This window comes from Tachysurus vachellii, chromosome 22 (genome assembly GCF_030014155.1).
Source record: "Tachysurus vachellii isolate PV-2020 chromosome 22, HZAU_Pvac_v1, whole genome shotgun sequence".
NCBI classification, from domain to species: Eukaryota; Metazoa; Chordata; class Actinopteri; order Siluriformes; family Bagridae; genus Tachysurus; species Tachysurus vachellii.
Window position 1 is genome coordinate 8,856,906 of NC_083481.1, and position 19,627 is coordinate 8,876,532.

The 19,627-nt window shown below is 36.6% G+C and overlaps 1 protein-coding gene across 2 annotated transcripts; it reads right to left on the reverse strand.

Annotated features, from left to right (window-relative positions):
• Positions 1 to 6,572: 6,572 nt before the first annotated feature.
• slc6a1b (solute carrier family 6 member 1b) lies at positions 6,573 to 19,368 on the reverse strand. Of its 2 annotated transcripts, XM_060857761.1 has the most exons (15): positions 19,095 to 19,368; positions 17,861 to 18,211; positions 17,084 to 17,215; positions 16,780 to 16,880; positions 15,869 to 15,978; positions 15,459 to 15,591; positions 15,133 to 15,267; positions 14,227 to 14,330; positions 13,864 to 13,988; positions 12,850 to 12,962; positions 12,538 to 12,669; positions 10,581 to 10,683; positions 9,886 to 9,986; positions 9,622 to 9,789; positions 6,573 to 9,099 (listed from the first exon to the last, which is right to left on the reverse strand). In XM_060857761.1, exons 2-15 carry the CDS (start codon positions 18,090 to 18,092, stop codon positions 8,992 to 8,994), a joined length of 1,797 nt encoding a protein of 598 aa, XP_060713744.1. In that variant the 5' UTR covers positions 18,093 to 18,211; positions 19,095 to 19,368; the 3' UTR covers positions 6,573 to 8,991. The 2 variants fall into 2 exon arrangements, with proteins under 2 accessions (XP_060713744.1, XP_060713745.1); XM_060857762.1 differs by lacking the exon at positions 19,095 to 19,368 and having other exon boundaries at positions 17,861 to 18,414.
• Between the last annotated feature and the right edge of the window lie 259 nt (positions 19,369 to 19,627).

Below are 19,627 nucleotides of genomic sequence, written 5' to 3' on the forward strand. Positions count from 1 at the left end.
CTGACCCCTCACCAGATCGTCAGTCCTTTCTATACCAAGATTGGATAGGATCCCGTGTCATCATGTAAGGACATAATCACAGCTTCCAAAAACTCTGCTGGCAATACTAACTGCCATGTTTGCCTTCCATGATAGGTCTTGCTTCTCCTATGAAATAATCAATCCTTCATGACTAACCGTTCTCTCTTACATTTTAACAGCCCTAATTCAGTATTTTCATTCAACTCAAATGACCAATTCCCATTTTCTAATGCTGAAATCACTGGGCCTAAAGTAACATCATCCCTCTTAGCTGTAACCAACTCATCACGCGACTTAGGCACCAACACCTGGGAACACTGGTGAACAGGTAATGCAAATACATCAGGAATACACTGCGGCTGAGTGCTCAGTTGTTCAGCATATCTAGGGGAAGCATCAAGGGAACTGGCTACTCCCACCCTCTAGCATATGGACTTAACCCCTGCCTTAGATATACTCTGACAATTCTCGTCCTGCTTATCCCCACCCACTCGGCGGGACAACAAATTAGCGACAACATTGATGTTTCCTGGCCAATGCTGAACATAAATATGCTGTGAAGCTGCAAGCAAAGGTAAACCACAATGGCCAGTCACATTTAATTTTGCCGTTGTTAACATGTATGCCAGTAAATTATTCTCTGTGCAGACCGAAAACTTGGCCCCATTCAATCATTAAATTTATCCACAACTGCCCACTTAACCACAAGAAACTCTAATTGATGAATAGGGTACTTCAGTTTAGCATTGCTTAGCTTCCTACTGGCAAATGCCGTGTGCCGCAAGCCAGAGGAATACTTCTACAATAACACAGCCCCAATGCACTTAAACTGCCATTCACATGCAACACATTTGGTTTACTTGGATTAGCAAATGCCGGTGCCAGCACAGTAGTCAGACACTGAACAATCTGACCTAATGCATCAATGCATGATTGAGTGCATCTGTCTCCAACGACTCTTTCAGGTAAATGCTGGATTTCTTTGCTTCCACCTTTTTGTTTTGCTGTCTAGGGCCATAACCCTTGGTAAGGCCTGTCAGAGGTTTTACAGTCTTTGCATAGTCAATTGGAGAGGAATATGGGCTACGGGATTCCTTTATTATCCCAGCCTTCAGAAGCTTCATGGAGGTGTCTCCATACATCGTCAATATATAGTCGTTCTAGTTCCTCTGAACAAATACCAGTGTCTAATATCCTCTGTCCATACAGTCAGTTTTATTTAATGAACGTAAATTGAGAGTCTCTGCATGATACGCGAGCGGCGTCGGACACACGAGCGGCGTCGGACACACAAGGAAATGAAATAAAAAGAACCTCAAATAAAACCTAAAATAATCCTTTCAATGGTGACGATAGTTCAGTACAATAAACGATAGTTCAATACAATATAATAGAGAATATGCATTTTAACATAACTTTGTGTTATATGAATAAAATAGAAAATAAACGTATCCCAGCTGTCCCACTGGTTTACATATACAACAATGATAAAGTAATTGTACATTAACTTTTGGAGAAAAAATGCTGCAGCGGATGTGTTTACTTCTTTACAGTGAATTAAATCAATAAAATATCTAAGATGGCCATAAACTTTTGAATACAACTGTACCTTTTCATCTGAATGAATTTCATCTGAATGAAACATAAGACCACATTGGTCCACTAACACAACATCTGTTTAAGAGAATCATCTTTTATATCATGCTCACTTACTCACTTCAGTAAACATTTTATGCTGTTCAGGGTCACAGTGGATTGGGAGCCAATCCTGGGAACCCAGCCAACCGTGTGTGAGTGTATGGAATACATTCTAGATGGCATGCCAGGTCCATGCTCTAGTGAAACACATACATAGCTGTAGAGATATTTGAAAATAAAAAGCGATATGCAGCGAGAAATCACACATGCAAACAAGGTAGTAATTGAAACGTTTACATTTATTAATGGAGTACACAAATAAGAATGTATATGGACAGTATATGTCCCTGAAGACGTATACATATTTAATCTAGATAAAGGTTCTCATCTTGCATTTTACTTTGCAATAAAAATATAAAAACCACTAGGCAATTTCTAAAGTTATACTTGCAGAGAGACCCAGAAATATATAAACATCATTAGCAACAATGAAATTAACTATCTCATATTTGCAAGCCACAAATGAAGAAAAGATATTAAAAGTTAAGTGCAATGCAAATTGTTGTTGAAGATGCAATATAAAATGCTAATCTTTAGCAAGCCACTGATAACTTATTGCCACTAAATAAACTCTGCATTGTTGAAGTCTCTTCATTATGTGATGGGAAAGTGATATATACATCATTATGTACATCATAGCGGTTTGCTGGAGGCGGTGCAGTGCTCCAGCAGTTTTGACAGAATGATTGCCTAAGCCACTATTATGAGGAGGAGGTAATTGCCTGTGAAAAACAGCACAACATGTGAGCTCCTAAACAGTCTGGGCCTAGAAAAATGACAGCAAAGCATAAACTTACTCCATGGAATATCAATTTGGCTCTGTGCTTTCATTCCCTCCGCGTGTGCATTAATGAGTCTCTCCAGCAAGGATGGCAAAATAAATGGCAATGAAGAACAGAAAAATATACCTCCCACATGTAAAAATAGAGAATACACACATTGATTTGATTGAATATAGGCAAAGCAGTATGATTTATTTTAGATCAATAGATATAAGTTCAAAAATAATTAAAATTAATTTTTCTACATAAAAAGCTCATAAAAAGCAGTCAACTGTAATCAAATGCAAATGAGTATTTGGTATACAAACGCTTTTTAAAAAAAACAAAAAAAAAATCAGCGATCTCAAGTACAATTTCTGTATATTGGAGCATCTACCACAGTTCTTCTGGAGACTTTGATTTTGACACACTTGTTTTTGTTTTTACAGATAAAACCTGTCAGAATTTATTTTTGTCTCAAAGTATAGTCTATTATTTTTTTTTTCTTTACTGACATACAAATATATTGCTGAAACATTTCTTTTCTTTTCTTTCTTTTCTTTTCTTTTTAAAATCATATTGCACATATTACAAAAACAGCCTTCTTCCACCTTATATTTCCAATAGAAATATTGCCAAGCTGAGAAACATCCTATCTGTATCTGATGCTGAGAAGCTAGTTCATACATTCATGACCTCTAGACTGGACTATTGTAATGCATTACTAGGTGGTTGTCCTGCATCTTTAATAAATAGGCTACAGTTAGTCCAAAATGCAGCTGCCAGAGTTCTTACCAGGACAAGAAAATATGATCATATATCCCCAATTTTATCATCTCTACACTCACTACCTGTTAAGTTTAGAATTGATTACAAACTGCTGCTTCTTACGTACAAGGCTCTTAATGGTTTAGCTCCCATGTATCTAACTAGTCTTCTAACATGTTACAATCCTTCACTCTCTCTGAGATCACAAAACTCAGGACTTCTGGTAGTTTCCAGTATATCAAAATTTACTAAAGTCGGTGGAGCATTTTCGTATTTAGCTCTTTGGAATAGTCTTCCTGATAATGTTCGGGCTCAGACACACTTTCTTAGTTTAAATGTAGATTAAAAACGTATCTCTTTAGTCAGGCGTACACATAATACATCCCATAATATTGGGAATACTTCCCATAATCATAATGCTCTAAAACATCTGACTAAATGCAAATTATCATCTAGTACTTGCTAATATTATGAACAGCAGCTACGGTAATCTCTCTCCACTGCTTCTCTCTTTCTACCCATCCTGAAGCACCCAGAAATTGTACCAGCTCCGATTGTCTTCCATACGATGAAGTTTTTGAACCTCCACTGAGATGAGGCTGACTCTGTGAGGATCCTGAGGCATCTAGAGATTTACTGTACCAGCTCCAGTTGGACTCTGCTATACTAAAGAGGTGATGCCAACTCCATGTGGTCTTTGAGGACAATAATCTCCTCATCAATACAACATTTGTCGGACTGTATATTTATAATCACACCCTCCAGTGTCACCCAAATGAGGATGGGTTCCCATTTCAGTCTGGTTCCTCTCAAGGTTTCTTCCTTTACCGTTCAGGGGAGTTTTTCCTTGCCACAACCACCTGAGTCGCCTGTGACTTGCTCATTGGGGATAAATACAAACACAAAATACAAACATATTTGAATATTAATATTAATAAAATAATATTTTTTAAAAAAAATAAAAATTGTGAATTTTGTATTATATTAATCTTTATATTATTCTTTATAATAACCTTTTGTTCTATTTTTATGTTCTGTAAAGCTGCTTTGAGACGATGTCAACTGAAAATACAAATAAATTTGAATATAATTAAATTGAATTTTTTAGAAGTCAAAAAAATGTGTATGTTTTTTTTGCTGCTTGCTTTCAGGTCATATTGCAACTCGTGACAAGTAACAAGTGACTGCTGGTTTTTTCTTACCTTCCTTGTCATTAGTCATGGTGGAATCTTGCATGGTGGAATCTACCTATCCAGTGACAATTCATTGTGCTTTTATGCACTTGCACACAGCTATTATTGAACGAGGTAAACTGATAGTGAAGATCTTTACTATTTCCACTCAAAAAACACTTAAAGATGTTGTAACAAAGTATGTAACTTTACCATAATTGCTATTTGTTGCATAAACGCTTCAAAACCAATGCAAACGTGAAACATGCCGAGGATGCAAAAAAGTGAGACAACTCTGGGTTCCTCCTGTAGTTGTCAAACTGGCAATAGTCTAATAAATGTATTTTATTTATATCCATGGCCTAATAGGCATTAAGAGCTCTCTGACCTTTAATACATTGTAATTTATGTATATAAATATATATACTCTATCAGTAGTGAGACTCAGTCACAGGCCACTACCTTCATACTAATGGCTCTTCCCAAATCGATCCCTGCCTCGACAAAGACTTAACAAGTAAATGGACTGCTCATGGTGCTGTAAAAGAGTCATAAAGCTAAAGGCATTCTATGGATTATCATTATTCAGCTATTTTATAACAGCCTATATTAGACAACAGCCTATATTGCTAATAATTTCCTGGATATGGAGAGCCAAGAGCACAGTTCCATGTTAGACTTGCATCCCTTATGTCGTGGAGATCATTATTTGATAAAATAGGACTCTCCACTCAAGTGTGAAATTGGTGGAATAAATTAACCAATGCAGATGATACAATGGACGATTAATGGAGGTTAATAATCACAAGAGGTCAAAAAATGCTAATGAATGGCACATATTTTACAGACATTTATAAAATTAATTTACATCCCTGTCATACTGGCTACCACTAACACATACAGTGCAAAAATATTCTGAAAAGGATAAAGCAGTTACTGAAGATGAATGAATAAATTTCATTTTATTATGTCTCTAGCCCACTATTTTTTTTTAAATGTATTCCTCCATACGTTGTCTTCAACAGACTGAACCAAAATGGATTTCTCCACACTGTAAATTAACACAGATTTGTCTCGTACGTGCTCACTCAAAGTTATACTTCATTTCCTCATGTACTGTATCATAAAGATGTTGAAATGTTAAATGTTGTAAAGCACCTACATTCAATTTAAAGTAGCAGAAACTGTCATTTTCATATACATTAATTCATCCTTTTCTTGTGACAGACACATTTACTCTGTTATATTTTACAAATATTACTCTCGCTCTCTCTCACTCATTTTCTACCGCTTATCCGAACTACCTCGGGTCACGGGGTGCCTCAGGCGTCATCGGGCATCAAGGCAGAATACACCCTGGACAGAGTGCCAACCCATCGGAGGGCACACACACTCTCAATCACTCACGCAATCACACACTACGGACAATTTTCCAGAGATGCTAATCAACCTACCATGCATGTCTTTGGACCGGGGGAGGAAACCGGAGTACCCGGAGGAAACCCCAGAGGCACGGGGAGAACATGCAAACTCCATGCACACAAGGTGGAGGCGGGAATCGAACCTCCAACCCTGGAGGTGTGAGGCGAACGTGCTAACCACTAAGCCACCGTGCCCCCCTTTACAAATATAATTGTATTGGTATTTTATCTAGATATATATATATGCTATAATAAATAACGCTAAAATAACCTACTGAAAATAAGAAACATAAAATGAAGTGAAGGCTATTTTTATGTCTGCTTTTGAGAGAGAGTTGTAGAGGCAGATCTCAGTTCTTTATTAATTCAATTTACAGAGCTCTCCAACTTATCTCGTGAGATGGAAATGGAAATGGAAGGCTAAAGATCACCATATCACACAGTATACTGCAAGCTTTCACATCTCTTCTTGTTTTAATTGGGCTTTCATATTTATCTGTCCTAATTAAAACTAATTCAGTATTATTTCAGTATGTTTATGTAAACCACGATGAAATCAAATAATAAAAGAAAAAGCTCTTTGTACATGAACACAAAGATACCAAGCGCATTATAATCTATAATACTTTATTTATTTTTCAGATAACATGGCAATCATGCTTTTTATACACCACAATCTAAAGACATTTAATATATATTTTTTTACATATAATATCTTACATTAGGTGCATGAAACAGTTAGAAATATACAAAACAATATTCTCTGACTAGACATATCATCTATAGTTTATTATATTCTTCTGCTTTTGTTACTGATATCCTTTTTTTTTTTTACATTTCAGAAATACTATGTGCTTTAGTTTCTGAGAGTATTATTGCAGAAAACAGTAAATAAGAGTCTTTAACATTTAGACAAAACCTCAGTGGTCATTTGGACATTCACAGATACTTTTACACAGTACAGGTTTACAGAGAGAAATCTGCTTAATGAGAACTTTGTACAAAACATTACGCTAACTGATTGCACAATTTTAGTTCGATATCTTTGCTGAGTCGTTTATCCACGTCCCTGTCACATGTAGCTGCCATAGAAGCAAACTAACTCTTTCCCTTTTTGAAAAACAACCGCTGGAGCTTGAGGGTTTAAAGCTTTGTGCTTTTAACCAGTAGAATTATAATAACAGGGGTTAAACCAGGCATACACACAAAAGCATTCAAATACACTTTATCTAATTACTTATTGCCAAGGCAGTTCTCAAAAAAGACCAAATATGTAGACCATGTAGATATATCGACATTTTAATTGACTACTACTAGCCTGTGATTTTTGCTGGTTTCTTTAAAGGTACCTTTCCCCAAAATGGCCTCACAAACTCCGGAGACACACTATGGCTTCTGCTCACAGTCTGATTATTTGCTGAAGGCTATTCACAGCTCTAATCCATTTGATTCGGGTGGGGTGGGGGGAGGAAAGAGTCAAATTTGGTCACTTCCACCATTGTTCCTGAGGAGTGGTATGCAAATGAGCAGGACTGAACAGTGGAATCAGAGGCTATTACTGCCAAACATTATGCATTTTGTGTCTTTTTTGTACCCTGCACTTTCTAGGACACAGTGTGACGCGAAACACTTTCACATGCAAATGATTTCCATGTGAAAGCGATTTTGGTCCTTCTCACGCTTACATAAAAAAACAGACTAAAAACGATTGAAAAAACATACAAAGTTATTTAGTTCTTAGAAAATAAAAAACTAACAGTCTCTCTTATGTGTAAGATGAATCTGCTTGTGTGACAGATAATTCATCGCTGCTTGTGACGTCTGTAAACTCAAATCCATACAGGTTTGTGCTTATTTTTGGGACTGAAGGGTTACTGGGGTGTTGCAAACCCTTAAGCCCTGTTATAGCTGGATATGTTTTACCTGTCATGTATCTTTTAAGTGATGTGATTGGACTTTTACAACAAATTTCTGTAATGTAGACAATATATCACATATGTAAACATCAGTATTCTGTAACTTTGTATGCCTTGTCTTTTCAGTTAAAAGAGGTGTTACTGACTAGAGCCAGGTTTTGTTATTACAATACCATTAGTTCAAAAAAGGACTACTTTCACAGAGAGATTGCCATGTTTGCTGAAACATTGAATGTTTTTTGCTCTGGATTTGTCATACAAGGAAAAACTGATTAAAGACTGAAATCAAATGAAGGATCTTGTTGGCAGTCATTTAAAAGTATAATCAGAGAATTTGGTGGAAGTTTAACTAGAGCTAGCTGTTTTGTCATGTCGAGTCGTTTCAGATTTGACTCCAAAGCCGTGCACCCATAACACATGCTAGTGTATCTGAATGCAATAGAATGTGGGCAAGCTTTAATAATTGATTGACAACATGACTAACAGGAAAGTAGAAACACCGCCTATATTGATTGGTTGAATAATGCTGGCCATGTTTTTTTTCTCCCATTTACAGAAACATGACAGCTTTTGGAATGCTGGAAATTTACCAAATATGACAAGTGTTCTGGTGTAAAAAAAAAAAAATACTGAGTGCACCTTTAATTTAAGTACCAACCCAGGTAAAACTAATCCAGCTTGAGTGGGTGTTTGGAATAATAAAAGCAGTAGGAGTCTCTTTACACAACCTTTTACACAGGCTATGAGGACCAGCTATATGCTCCCTTAATGGCCACTGCTCAAAACTGGACATGATGCAGTTCATCATAATTGTCATATTTTTGCCAACTAACTTCATTCACTTTTTTATATGTCTTCAAATACAATCAAATACAATTTGATTCTATTCTAAGATCTTTATACAATATCTTAACATAATTACATAAGGTAAATATATATCGAATTAGCACAGTAGTGTTCAATCACATTGGGATCCAAACAGTAATTGTTACAATGTTACGTTTTGGAAAGACTAATATTTTGCATATGCAATACGAACTAGCACTAGATCATCGCTGGATCGTTGTTTTTTTTCATACACACATTTAAAATTTTCAAACAGCTGTAATCAGGTTGGTTACATTTTTCCCCTGGAGGTAGGTGATAATATTTTAGACGTAGAAGTCCCTGCTAGCGTTCAACCTTGATTACTTGGTTTCATTTTTGTTCCGAAGGGCCTGCAGTGTCCAGGGATTTAGATGTAAGCTTCGTCGTTGGCTGCATTCACACTCTCAGGTTGCTGCTCTGGCCCATTCTCTTGGCTTTTGACCAGAACTGTAGGCTGAATCATTATCCGGAGACGCTGGGAAATTCAAAGAAGTGGGGAAAAAGAAAATCATTTTTTTGCTCCCTGCAGTGCAAATTCAGTTGTCAAAGGGGAAGGCTCAAAGCAGCAAAACTACAAAATCAACACGATGATTGATTTGCCAATCAAGCTGTAATTGAAGCTAACTCCTGACTTTTCACCTCCCTGTGGTGATTTGCTGATTCGAGTGTGCCTATCTCATGCGCAGCCGCTATCAGCTCAGACCTGAGCGCTTTGTTCATAATTGCTAGTTTTGAATGCCTATTTCCAGAAGCGTCTCGGTGCAAAAGCGTGCAAAGCAAGGCTTTGGTTTTCTTTTTGTCAACGCTTCATCTGAAATGTCTAATTTATCCAATCAGCCCTGCATTCACTGAGCGGAATGCAAATTATCTGTACTAGATTAGATTCGATAAGAAAGCCAGCATTCTCATTTTCTCCAAATGTATGTCATGCGTACAGTTATCTACAGCTCACTCGGCTGTATCTGCTGAGCAAACACATGTATGGTGTAAATCTTACCTCTTTGTAGGAGCCTTTTAACGTTAGGAACATGTAGCCCATGTAACCGGGAATGAGGACCATAGAAGACAAGGCCATACACCAGCCTACACCCTGTCCCCACTTTGGGAAAACGTAATTATTCATGGTCAGGGGAACCATCTGGAAAGCACTGAACAGGAACACACCCTATACATGCAAAAGAGTAATAGTAACAATAAATTACTTCCAAGCTAGGAAGAATTATCCCTGTTATTAGTGTGTATTTTTGCTTTAATTACTTACAGCCACTATCAAGGGTGTAAACACCACCCAACACAATTTCCACCAAATGCAAGGTTTGTATCCGATCATCTCCTCAATATTTCCATAGAACTTATTGACACCTTATAGATAAACAGGAAAAAAGTAGAGTGTTATTCCACAGTGTGAAATCCCTTTGGAATCCCTTCACCTTACACTGTGCAGACAACTGGGATATCAGCCCATGCAAATAGCCAATAATGCAGCAGTTTACATAATCAAGCATACTATGCAAAACACCTAAGAAGACACAGATTCATATGAAATGCAGAAGTAAATCTGGCAGTAAAATTAGCATGAATTAAATGGATAGTCTAGTATAATGAGATGTACTGAACCTGCCTTATCATTCTGACTTGTATATAGTAAAGCCACAACCATCATATTGCAATGTAAAAATAGATTTAGCATTTTCCTATTTTTAGTAATAATAATAATGAAAATAATAATTTTAGCATTTCAGAAGGTTTATTATAATAAGTAATTATTGTAAATATATTGTTTATTTGGATAAGTTCTTTATGCTTGCTCCTTACTTAATAAAAACAGGCTTAATGATCATTACATGAGGCAAAGCTGCTATTATGTCCATAAATGTGCTTCTGATTTGCTTTTTATAAATATCTGGCCAATTCATAAATACAAATCATTTTAATATGAAATAAAGAGATGTTTACCATAGAACCAGGATATGGAGATGCATTCGAAAAACACCAGAAAGAGCAGACACATGCCACTGGCAGAGTAGTAATCGAAAAGCTTGAATACATACAGGCCACCCTGTAAAAAAATAAAATAAATAAACGTTGTGTCTAAAATGTGTGTATATATACACATGGCTTATCTGACTTACATGCGTTAGTGATTTACACCATTACAAATCTCTAGTTAAAATATGTGCAGTTATCTTGTGTAATGTTCATCGTTAATGGAATCTGTGCAGTTTAATTTTAATCTGCCGAAGGGAGTGACAGGACTGAGGGAAGTTCACATGCTGAAAGTGAAGTGTGTCCAGCGCATGGTCAAGGGGTATACAATCCCAAATTTTCTGGCAATACACAAATGTACCACATTTTTTGAACAATAATTCATTCGCATCTATTTGACACAATCCTTAAATTGTGACTTTCAGAGATAGAATTGACTAGAAAATGGACAACCACTGAGGCCAAAAAAAAAGTGACTTATTCTTCAGAAAATATGGTAAATGTGCTCTATGGAAAAGTGCTGTAGATTAAACAAGAAGAGGAACCTGGGAAGCTCATTAGTTCACCACTGCCTTTCAGACTTTCCTGTAAAAATTTAATAATCAATACGATGGTTATTATAACAGTTTAGAATCATTTAAAAAACACAACTGTTTATGACTGGATATCAAGCAATTTGCCTGCCCAAAGATCTCAAAACAAAAGCAATGGTGTAAATGATTATCATTTTAACAAGTTGAAGTACATTTTGCTCACTGTGTATTAGCACAGTGTAGAGCGCAGTTTAGTCAACTGACAGATGAAATTTATGCATTTACACTACTATTTATTCATTACTATTATGGGCCAATTGATAGACCAATGGACTAACTAACAACTAACGTTCCAGGCTACAGCAAAGTGAATGTCTACTATGTTTATAACAATCAGAATGGGGCTTTACTAAACTGATAGTTAAGGAGGGTATTTGTCAGGGAAACTCTGGAGAGGTCCATAGCACAGATGGGAGATATTCCCAGGACATTCATAACTCAGATACACCACAAAGCTGGGCTTCATGAACCTTTTTGGAGTTTGCAAATAAACAAGCTGGAAAGTGTATTTCGTCTGATGAGACCAAAATTCTTTTGGCCTTGGAAGGAAGTGCAATGTTTGGTGGAGCTTTGGGTTTATTTAACTAACTACTGTTCATGACTCATGGCAATGGGAGCTACAATGATTACCAGCTTAGCTTAGAGGAAAAAACATTTTCTAACATTAGGATACAGACAATGAATGAATATAAATATCTAAAATAGCTACGCCTTCAATCCAGTTCTTTTAAATTCCCATTCTTCTGTTTGTGAATAGATGAGTATTGTTTCTACTGTAGCTTCGAAGAGTAATGAGCCATGTTTCTCAACAGTATGTCGTTTATTAGCAAAAAAGAAATAAAACACTACGTTCTTTCGCTCAATACTCATAAATCAAAGGTGACATTTCACTGTGTTTAATGTTTTCATCGTGTACAAATCAAAATTAACTACATGAAGTATATTTTCTTAAAGAACCCAACAAACCAACATTCTAACTAAAGCTCTGCAAATGATATTCAAGCCACCTACATTTTCAGCCTTTTCTGGTCACACACCTTTATGTAACAGCTTGAGATTACTGTACTGTTGAACTGATAACACTACAAAGCCATTAGCTCTCACAGGGAACATACTCGCTTGAGATGTTTATGTCCTCCAAAGCTCTTAAAGCACAGTGATCCTACTTAATGCAGCTTCAAGGGCTTTCAATCTGTCTATGTGAGGAATTTTTGTCTGGCATTGGTTCAGAGGTATCATCACAATCATCTTTCTGCCTTTATATAGGACATAACCCATAGGATGAGTGAAAAGAGCTGCTATTTAGATAATTGTCAAATTCACCGTGCACTTACCTGTGTGATGTTTGACAGTCCGATGATATAAGACACGAGACAGACGGCAGCGATGAAGATTTCCCGTCGTCCTCGCAATAAGCGGGGAAACTCGTCCACCAACGCAGTGATGAAACCTTCCACTGTACAGAACTGTGGCAATGAAATTCAATTATTAATCCCATATGAATATGAGAATAAAATGTCACTTCAAATAATTAGAACTGTCATGGATATGCACAGCATGCAGAGTAGCTATTGTAGCATGTTAATTTTGAGAAAATGGATTATGTCAGATGTGCAGGCAAATGTTTTTCAATGAACTGACTTTACCTGACTGTCAATTCCAAGCATAAGCAGCATGGAAAAGAACAGAATTGCCCAAAGTGGAGAAATGGGCAGCTGAGTAACAGCTTCTGGGTAAGCTAAAAATGCCAAGCCTGGACCTGAGGATGGAAAAGCATAGAGTTTTATTAGTAAAAATATATATATGGGATACATAACACCCAGTAAATATTGGACAGAAATGAAATGATGAAATAGAACAGAAAAGCATGGCGAGTCCAAACAGTTTTCTTCATGGATATTTCATCATGGATATTCAACCAGGTATATATATATATATATAAAATATATATATATATGAGAATCAGTGATACTCTACAGACAGACCCTCTAAAGATTATTGTGTATAGGAGAGAATAAAACAATTTTATTCTCTCCTATATATATATGTATATATATATATATATATATATATATATATATATATATATATATATATATATACATATATATATATATATATATATATATATATATATATATATATATATATATATATATAATGTCTTCTCGCTGCTTATGTTTTATTCTCTCCTATACACAATAATCTTTAGAGGGTCTGTCTGTAGAGCATCACTGCTTCTCAGTCTTATTTGGTAAAAGTATTAAACCTCAGATGGTTATAGACTGTGACTGAGAAAAAAATACAGTGAAACAATATTTGAATGGCACACATTATGGAAATACAGTTCATAACTCTTTATGGTGTTATAACATTTCCTCCCTGTAGCCTGTAAATCATTTCTTGCTGCTAATCCATAGAAATTGTTATATATATTTTCTAAAGTGATCGCAAAGCAACATGTAACTTAAAGTATTATTTCGTCTAGTTATCATAGTTACATGTTGAGCTCTGCAATATAGGCGTTGGTTATACGTTAAATACTGTCTAGTTGCCAGTCAGCCTGATTGGTTTTTGACCTCATTCCATATCCAAGGGCTAATTTAAATTCTGAAAACAATCCTCAGCACATGCAAGCAACTGATATAAATCCCAGTTACCTGATGCGGCTACATCAGCTATAGACCTCTTTGTGATGTGAGCCATGAAGCCCACAATGGAAAAAATGACAAATCCAGCAAACATGCTGGTGAAGGAGTTGATGCAGCATACAATGATGGAGTCCCTGTGAAATACACAATAGGATATTATCTAAGGTTATTATATTGATCTCTCGTCCATCAACATTGAATAGGACTCAGTCTCTTTTGTAATTGCTAGTGGCATTTCTCATCTGAAAAGTGAACCTTAAACGCTGATGGATATATTGCTTTATAGAGAAAGTTCCTTTTCCACATTTTTCTACTGAAAGGACATTGGTCTCAATTGTGTGCCTGTTGTTAAGTCATGTAATTTCTCCATACTTGTAAACGTTGTTTTTGAAAGGGTTGTAGCTTCCGAGTGCAATGAGAGACCCGAGGCCGAGTCCATAGGAGAAGAAAATCTGAGTGGCAGCATCAAGCCACACCTGAGAAACATGAGTGAGAGACAGAAAAGTGTAGTGTCATTCTTATCGGTATGTGTGTTTGTGTCAGTTCAATATCATATATTAAGTATATATCATATCATATCATATCATATTATATCATATCATATCATATTATATCATATCATATCATCTCGTATTGTATCGTATCTCTTTTTGCCTTTTTATCATTATTTAAAACATTATTAAATTTAATTTTCCCTTAGCACTGTGAGTTTCTGTCTCACTCTCCCCGCCGTCGCCTCTGATCTGTCAATCATTTTTGAAGGAGGTGTGGCCACATCATCTGACACGTTCAGTCAAAGGGGTGTGGCCTCTGAATGTCAGTCATTATTACAGGTGTGGTCTCTGCATCTTGTCATTCACTAAGTAGGTGTGGCCTCTCCATCTGTCAGTCATTCTGAAAAGGACATAACCTTGGTATCTGTTAGTCATTGTGAAGGGGGTATGGCCTATGCGTTTGTCAGTCAGGTTGAAAAAGGTGTGGCATTAGAGCTCATCAATCCCAAAAGAGCTCATGGGGGGCATGGTGTGTGCATCTGTAAGCAAAGCTTAAATGGGCGTGATCCCTGCATCTGTCAGACTCTGTAAAGGAGATGTTGCCTCACTGCCTGTCAGTCCCCATCAAGGAGAAATGGCCTCTTACTCCTCTATACTAACAATGTACAATCATAAAATCTATCTATCTATCTATCTATCTATCTATCTATCTATCTATCTATCTATCTATCTATCTATCTATCTATCTATCTTCCAATTACATGGTAAATACAACAAGACATACTTCTGACTCCTTCAGCTTTTCAAAGTTAGGGGTGACATAGAACAAAATGCCCTCTTTTGCCCCAGGCAGTGTAACTCCACGGAAGAACAGGATAAGCAGCATGAAGTATGGATATGTGGCTGAGAAATAGACCACCTAAAACATAAGTACAGTGAATCAGTTACTACTAACACTAGTGTTAATCAATAGCATGCAGAATGTATATTAATAATACAGATTAATGACATAGATGAACACATTCCTAACATGCCATTTTTATCCTGTGATTAAAATCACACATAAGCACTCTGCTGACAAGATGAAAAAAAAAATGTCTGTACTCTTACCTTTCCTGTCCAACCCACACCTTTCCAAATACAAAAGTAGACCAGGACCCATGCGATGGCCAGCGTTATTGCCAGTGGCACTCTGATCTCCCCTGGTTTTTCCAGACCGCCTGTAAGCTGATGTACATTCCGTCTAAGGGCCACAGGAAAACATTATTAGTGTTGAAAGCATCTGACCTCAGACAAACTGTTATTGATAGAAGCTATTCCACTTAGTCAAAACACTGCCTTCATTCTTGATGCCCGTCATGTCAGCTAGAGCTGTCCGACGGCCAAACGGACACAATTGTTGCATTTTTGTGCAAATAACACTGGTCCTTTTTAGAAAGCCGAGGACAAAAAGATGGCGTTTTAGCATGCAAACGCGAGTCCTGAATGCCAAAACTGTTCCAGTGAGTGCATGCCCTTACTCCCAAAACTCCACGACGGCGCTGGTCATGTTAGACGTGTTTGCCAAGCTGTAGTTGGAAAAGCATTGCTCTGTATTCCAGGGGTTGTTGCAGGATTTCCATGGGAGCTCCTGAAATAGGGCAATGTTTTATTTAATGATCTAAGACTTCAGAAATATTAGGATAGCTGTCAATTTCTTACTATTATACACATTACACTATAATAGATCAGTGCTTAATTTGAGGACATTTGGTTCAAATTGAATCCTATTATTATAATCTGGATTTGTATGCTTAATATTAAACTTATTCAGCCAAAACAGGAATAAAATCATTTTATGAAATAATTTATTATTTGAACAATTTAAATAAACATAAAACAGGTTTATTTTGAACTGTACTCTATATGCCTATGGTCATTCAAATGGACAAAATTTTGAAGAAAATTAATACCCCTCTATTGACATATATACATGATTATTATGGCAGTCTTTGAAAGCCAAATAAAACATTAAATAATTAATAAATATAAGTAGCATGATATTAACCAGTCAGCTTTGTGTAGTAATCTTTAGTTTGTCACTGTAGCCAAATAATATGAATTTTTAAGACAGTTAAAACATTTATGATGATTTAGTGGTTTTAATACACAAGCGTCAATATACATCTCACATTACCACATTACATCATTAGCTACAACTGAGCCCTCATATCAAGGACATTGTATTTACTCTCTTGTTTGTACACAAGGCTAAGTACAATACAGTTATTTGTTTGCTTTGCATAGAAATCCTCTGTTGTATGTTGATTTGCACCTGGCTAGCTAAAACATTTCATTATAACGTCCACCTGTCTATTACACCTGTGTAATTCTAATGACGCAATTGTTGATTCATTGTGATATAATTATACTATAGAGCATCTGTGCTTACTGTAGTGAAGGAATTGTATAGATAGTAAATGGCCCAGGAAATGATGACAATATAGTAGATGTTAAGCCAGAAGGACAGAACTGCTGCCGCCAGGCCGACACCTGCGAGCACAAACCAGAAAAATGGTATAATATAAAGGTGAATTAAAAATCTGCCATCTAACAGCAACCTGACTGTAACATTCTTCCCGATTGATAAAAAGGCAGAAATTTACTGCAATGATTTGCTTATTATAAAAAACAGATGGGAGATGATGCAAAATTCCGGTTTAGATCTGGCTTATAGAATTTTTCTGCATTATTACCTTTGAACATTGGAGCCAGTTTCCACACTCCAAGGCCACCGATGGAGGTGTACTGACCGAGAGAACACTCGAGGAAGAACAAGGGCACCCCAGCGAATATGAGCGTCAAAAAATATGGAATCAAGAAGGCCCCTAAAGAAAACAATTAAAAAAATGATAAATAGTATTTAAATATCGTAAAAACCATCTAAACATTTCTAAAATGTTCCACAGCTGCAATCTTGGACGCTCAGATATTTCCAATTACATTCTAAAATTAGATAGAAATTTTAATTATTCAAGATGCTGATAAATTAACCAGATGAACCATTAAAGGGCATCATTCAGATTAAAGGTGACATTATTTTGACAAAATCTTTATCAATTTAAACATTAAACAGATATTTTAAAAAAAAATCATTAATTATTAACAAAATAAAACGTGTCCGTTATTCTAATTATTAAATACATGCTTCATTAATCTATATACATTGTAAGGCACAAAATGATTCATTATTCTCCCTTTATTATTAACATTGATGATAATTATTATTATGTATATGTATATATATAAAGAAATCTGTCACTCACTCATTTTAACATTATATATATATATATATATATAACATTACCTTAACATATATAACATATATAATATATATATTTGATTAATTATTAAATAATTCTTAATAAAATAACATTAAAATTAATATGCACAAATATTCACATTATTATTACTATTAGTATTTTTATTGCTGTTGTTGTTGTTGTTGTTATAAAGACTATACCGGTGTTTACCTCCGCCGTTCTTGCCGCACAGATAAGGGAACCGCCACACATTTCCGAGCCCGATGGCGTAACCGACGCACGAAAGCAAAAAGTCGAACTTGCCGGCCCATGTTTCCCGTTCCGGAAGCTCTTTTTTCTGCACTTTGACTACCAGAGTCTTGGGCTTGTCGTTGGCCGCTGGCGTTGCGTTTACCTCAGTTAGAACGTGTCCGTCTGAGGCTTTTGCGCCGTTCGTGGCCATGTCGCGCGGCTTGGCGGAGCTCCTGGCGCCCGGACGCGAGACTTCGGCACCGCTCCACGCGGACAGCAGCTTCGCGGCTCCGTAACCCCAAAAACAAACTCGACTCGGGCGGCGGAAATCTAGAACCAACACAGTTTTAATCAGCGACCCTATATCTGAAAAGTGGACTCCATGTAAATATTCTACCCTTTTAAAACACCAGCCCCAAATAAATATCTCAAGTGGCTCATTTACGCTTTGCGTTTTCCAACCGCGCGCAATCGCCTGACGCTCGAGAGAGTGTGACGCGATGCCAAGCAGGTCCAGAGAAACGCAGGCTGTGTGTCAAATGCCACTACTTAACAGGCTAGTGCATGAAATGTTTCACTTATCTGCCACAAAAGTGCTAATATACAGCGTCCAATTATTTTGACACTCGTTAGGAGCCTAGGGAACAGCGCGGTTTGGGACGCAGCCTAGATTCCGTGCGCACTTTTTCTGCAGCTCAAATCCAAGCGCAATCACCACCGAATGTAGCACATAAAAACACTGTAGAATATTGACCCGTCATAAACCTTTACACAAGTATATCTTTAGACACATGTGAACACTGGAAAAATACAAAAATGAAAGTTATATTAGGGTCCGATTTGAAGATGCACATTATATTCTATTTAAAGTGAAATTGGATATTTAAAGATTTACGCGTATAAACACAGTAATGCATGCATTAAGATGCTTGTCATTTCTTAAGCTTTAAATTAATGCAGATTCACCATCCTGTTAAACTGGGGATCATGATAAAAAAAAAAAAAAAAACGTTGTCTCTCAAACCATTTGGTTCGCCATAAAAATATCCTTTGTGGAAGTTGAACCGGAAAAGTTATCAATGCATGCACCATTTTCTTATTTCCCACCATTTTCTTACGTCCCTTTCATTAAATCACTCTCTACATGACAACTCAGGTTGCTCCGATTGCCTCAAGAGTCCAAAAATGAAGAGCTGTAGTAAAAGCTGCTTACATTTAACTGGATTGTCCTGTCAGACCTTGTCTGCTTATTCCTTATGAAGGTAAGCAAAGCCAAGTGTTTCCATAAAGTAAAGAAGTTTTAAAAATGAGTTTATCCTGATGTCCAAAGTGAGAAAAAGCCCAGACAGATGGATCCTGTAGCAGCAGCAACACCAACTAAAGCATCAAGCAGCACAGAGGAGGAAGATGATGATGGTGATGATGATCCTCCACCTTCATCCGCTGAGCTCCAATGAAAAAGTGAGGGTGAAATCTCGCCAAGTCCAACATCTCCAGCGCTGACATCACACTGGAGCATCTTCACAATCCCTGGCTTTTTATACAAGCAGCGGATTGTGTGTGTGTGTGTTTGTGTTTTTGTTTGTGTGTGCATGTGTGTGTGTGTGCGTGTGCGAATAAATGAGCGTTCGGTTTTTCGTCATCAGTTGTATTATCATCAAAAGACATTTGTTCCTCTTCAGCTCCTCTATTTTCCATGAACACATAAATGCTCAAATGCAAGTTTCCAGTTTTACATTAGTTTGT

What these genes read in the sequence shown, in the direction of transcription:
- slc6a1b (XM_060857761.1), bottom strand. Translation starts at nt 18,092, where the DNA reads ATGGCCACGAACGGCGCAAAAGCCTCAGACGGACACGTTCTAACTGAG. An exon ending in GCCGTCGTGGAGTTTTGGGA is followed by an intron (nt 15,592 to 15,868) that starts GTAAGGGCATGC and finishes TGTGGCCCTTAG; the next exon opens with ACGGAATGTACATCAGCTTA. An exon ending in AGCTGATGTAGCCGCATCAG is followed by an intron (nt 12,963 to 13,863) that starts GTAACTGGGATT and finishes TTCCATCCTCAG; the next exon opens with GTCCAGGCTTGGCATTTTTA.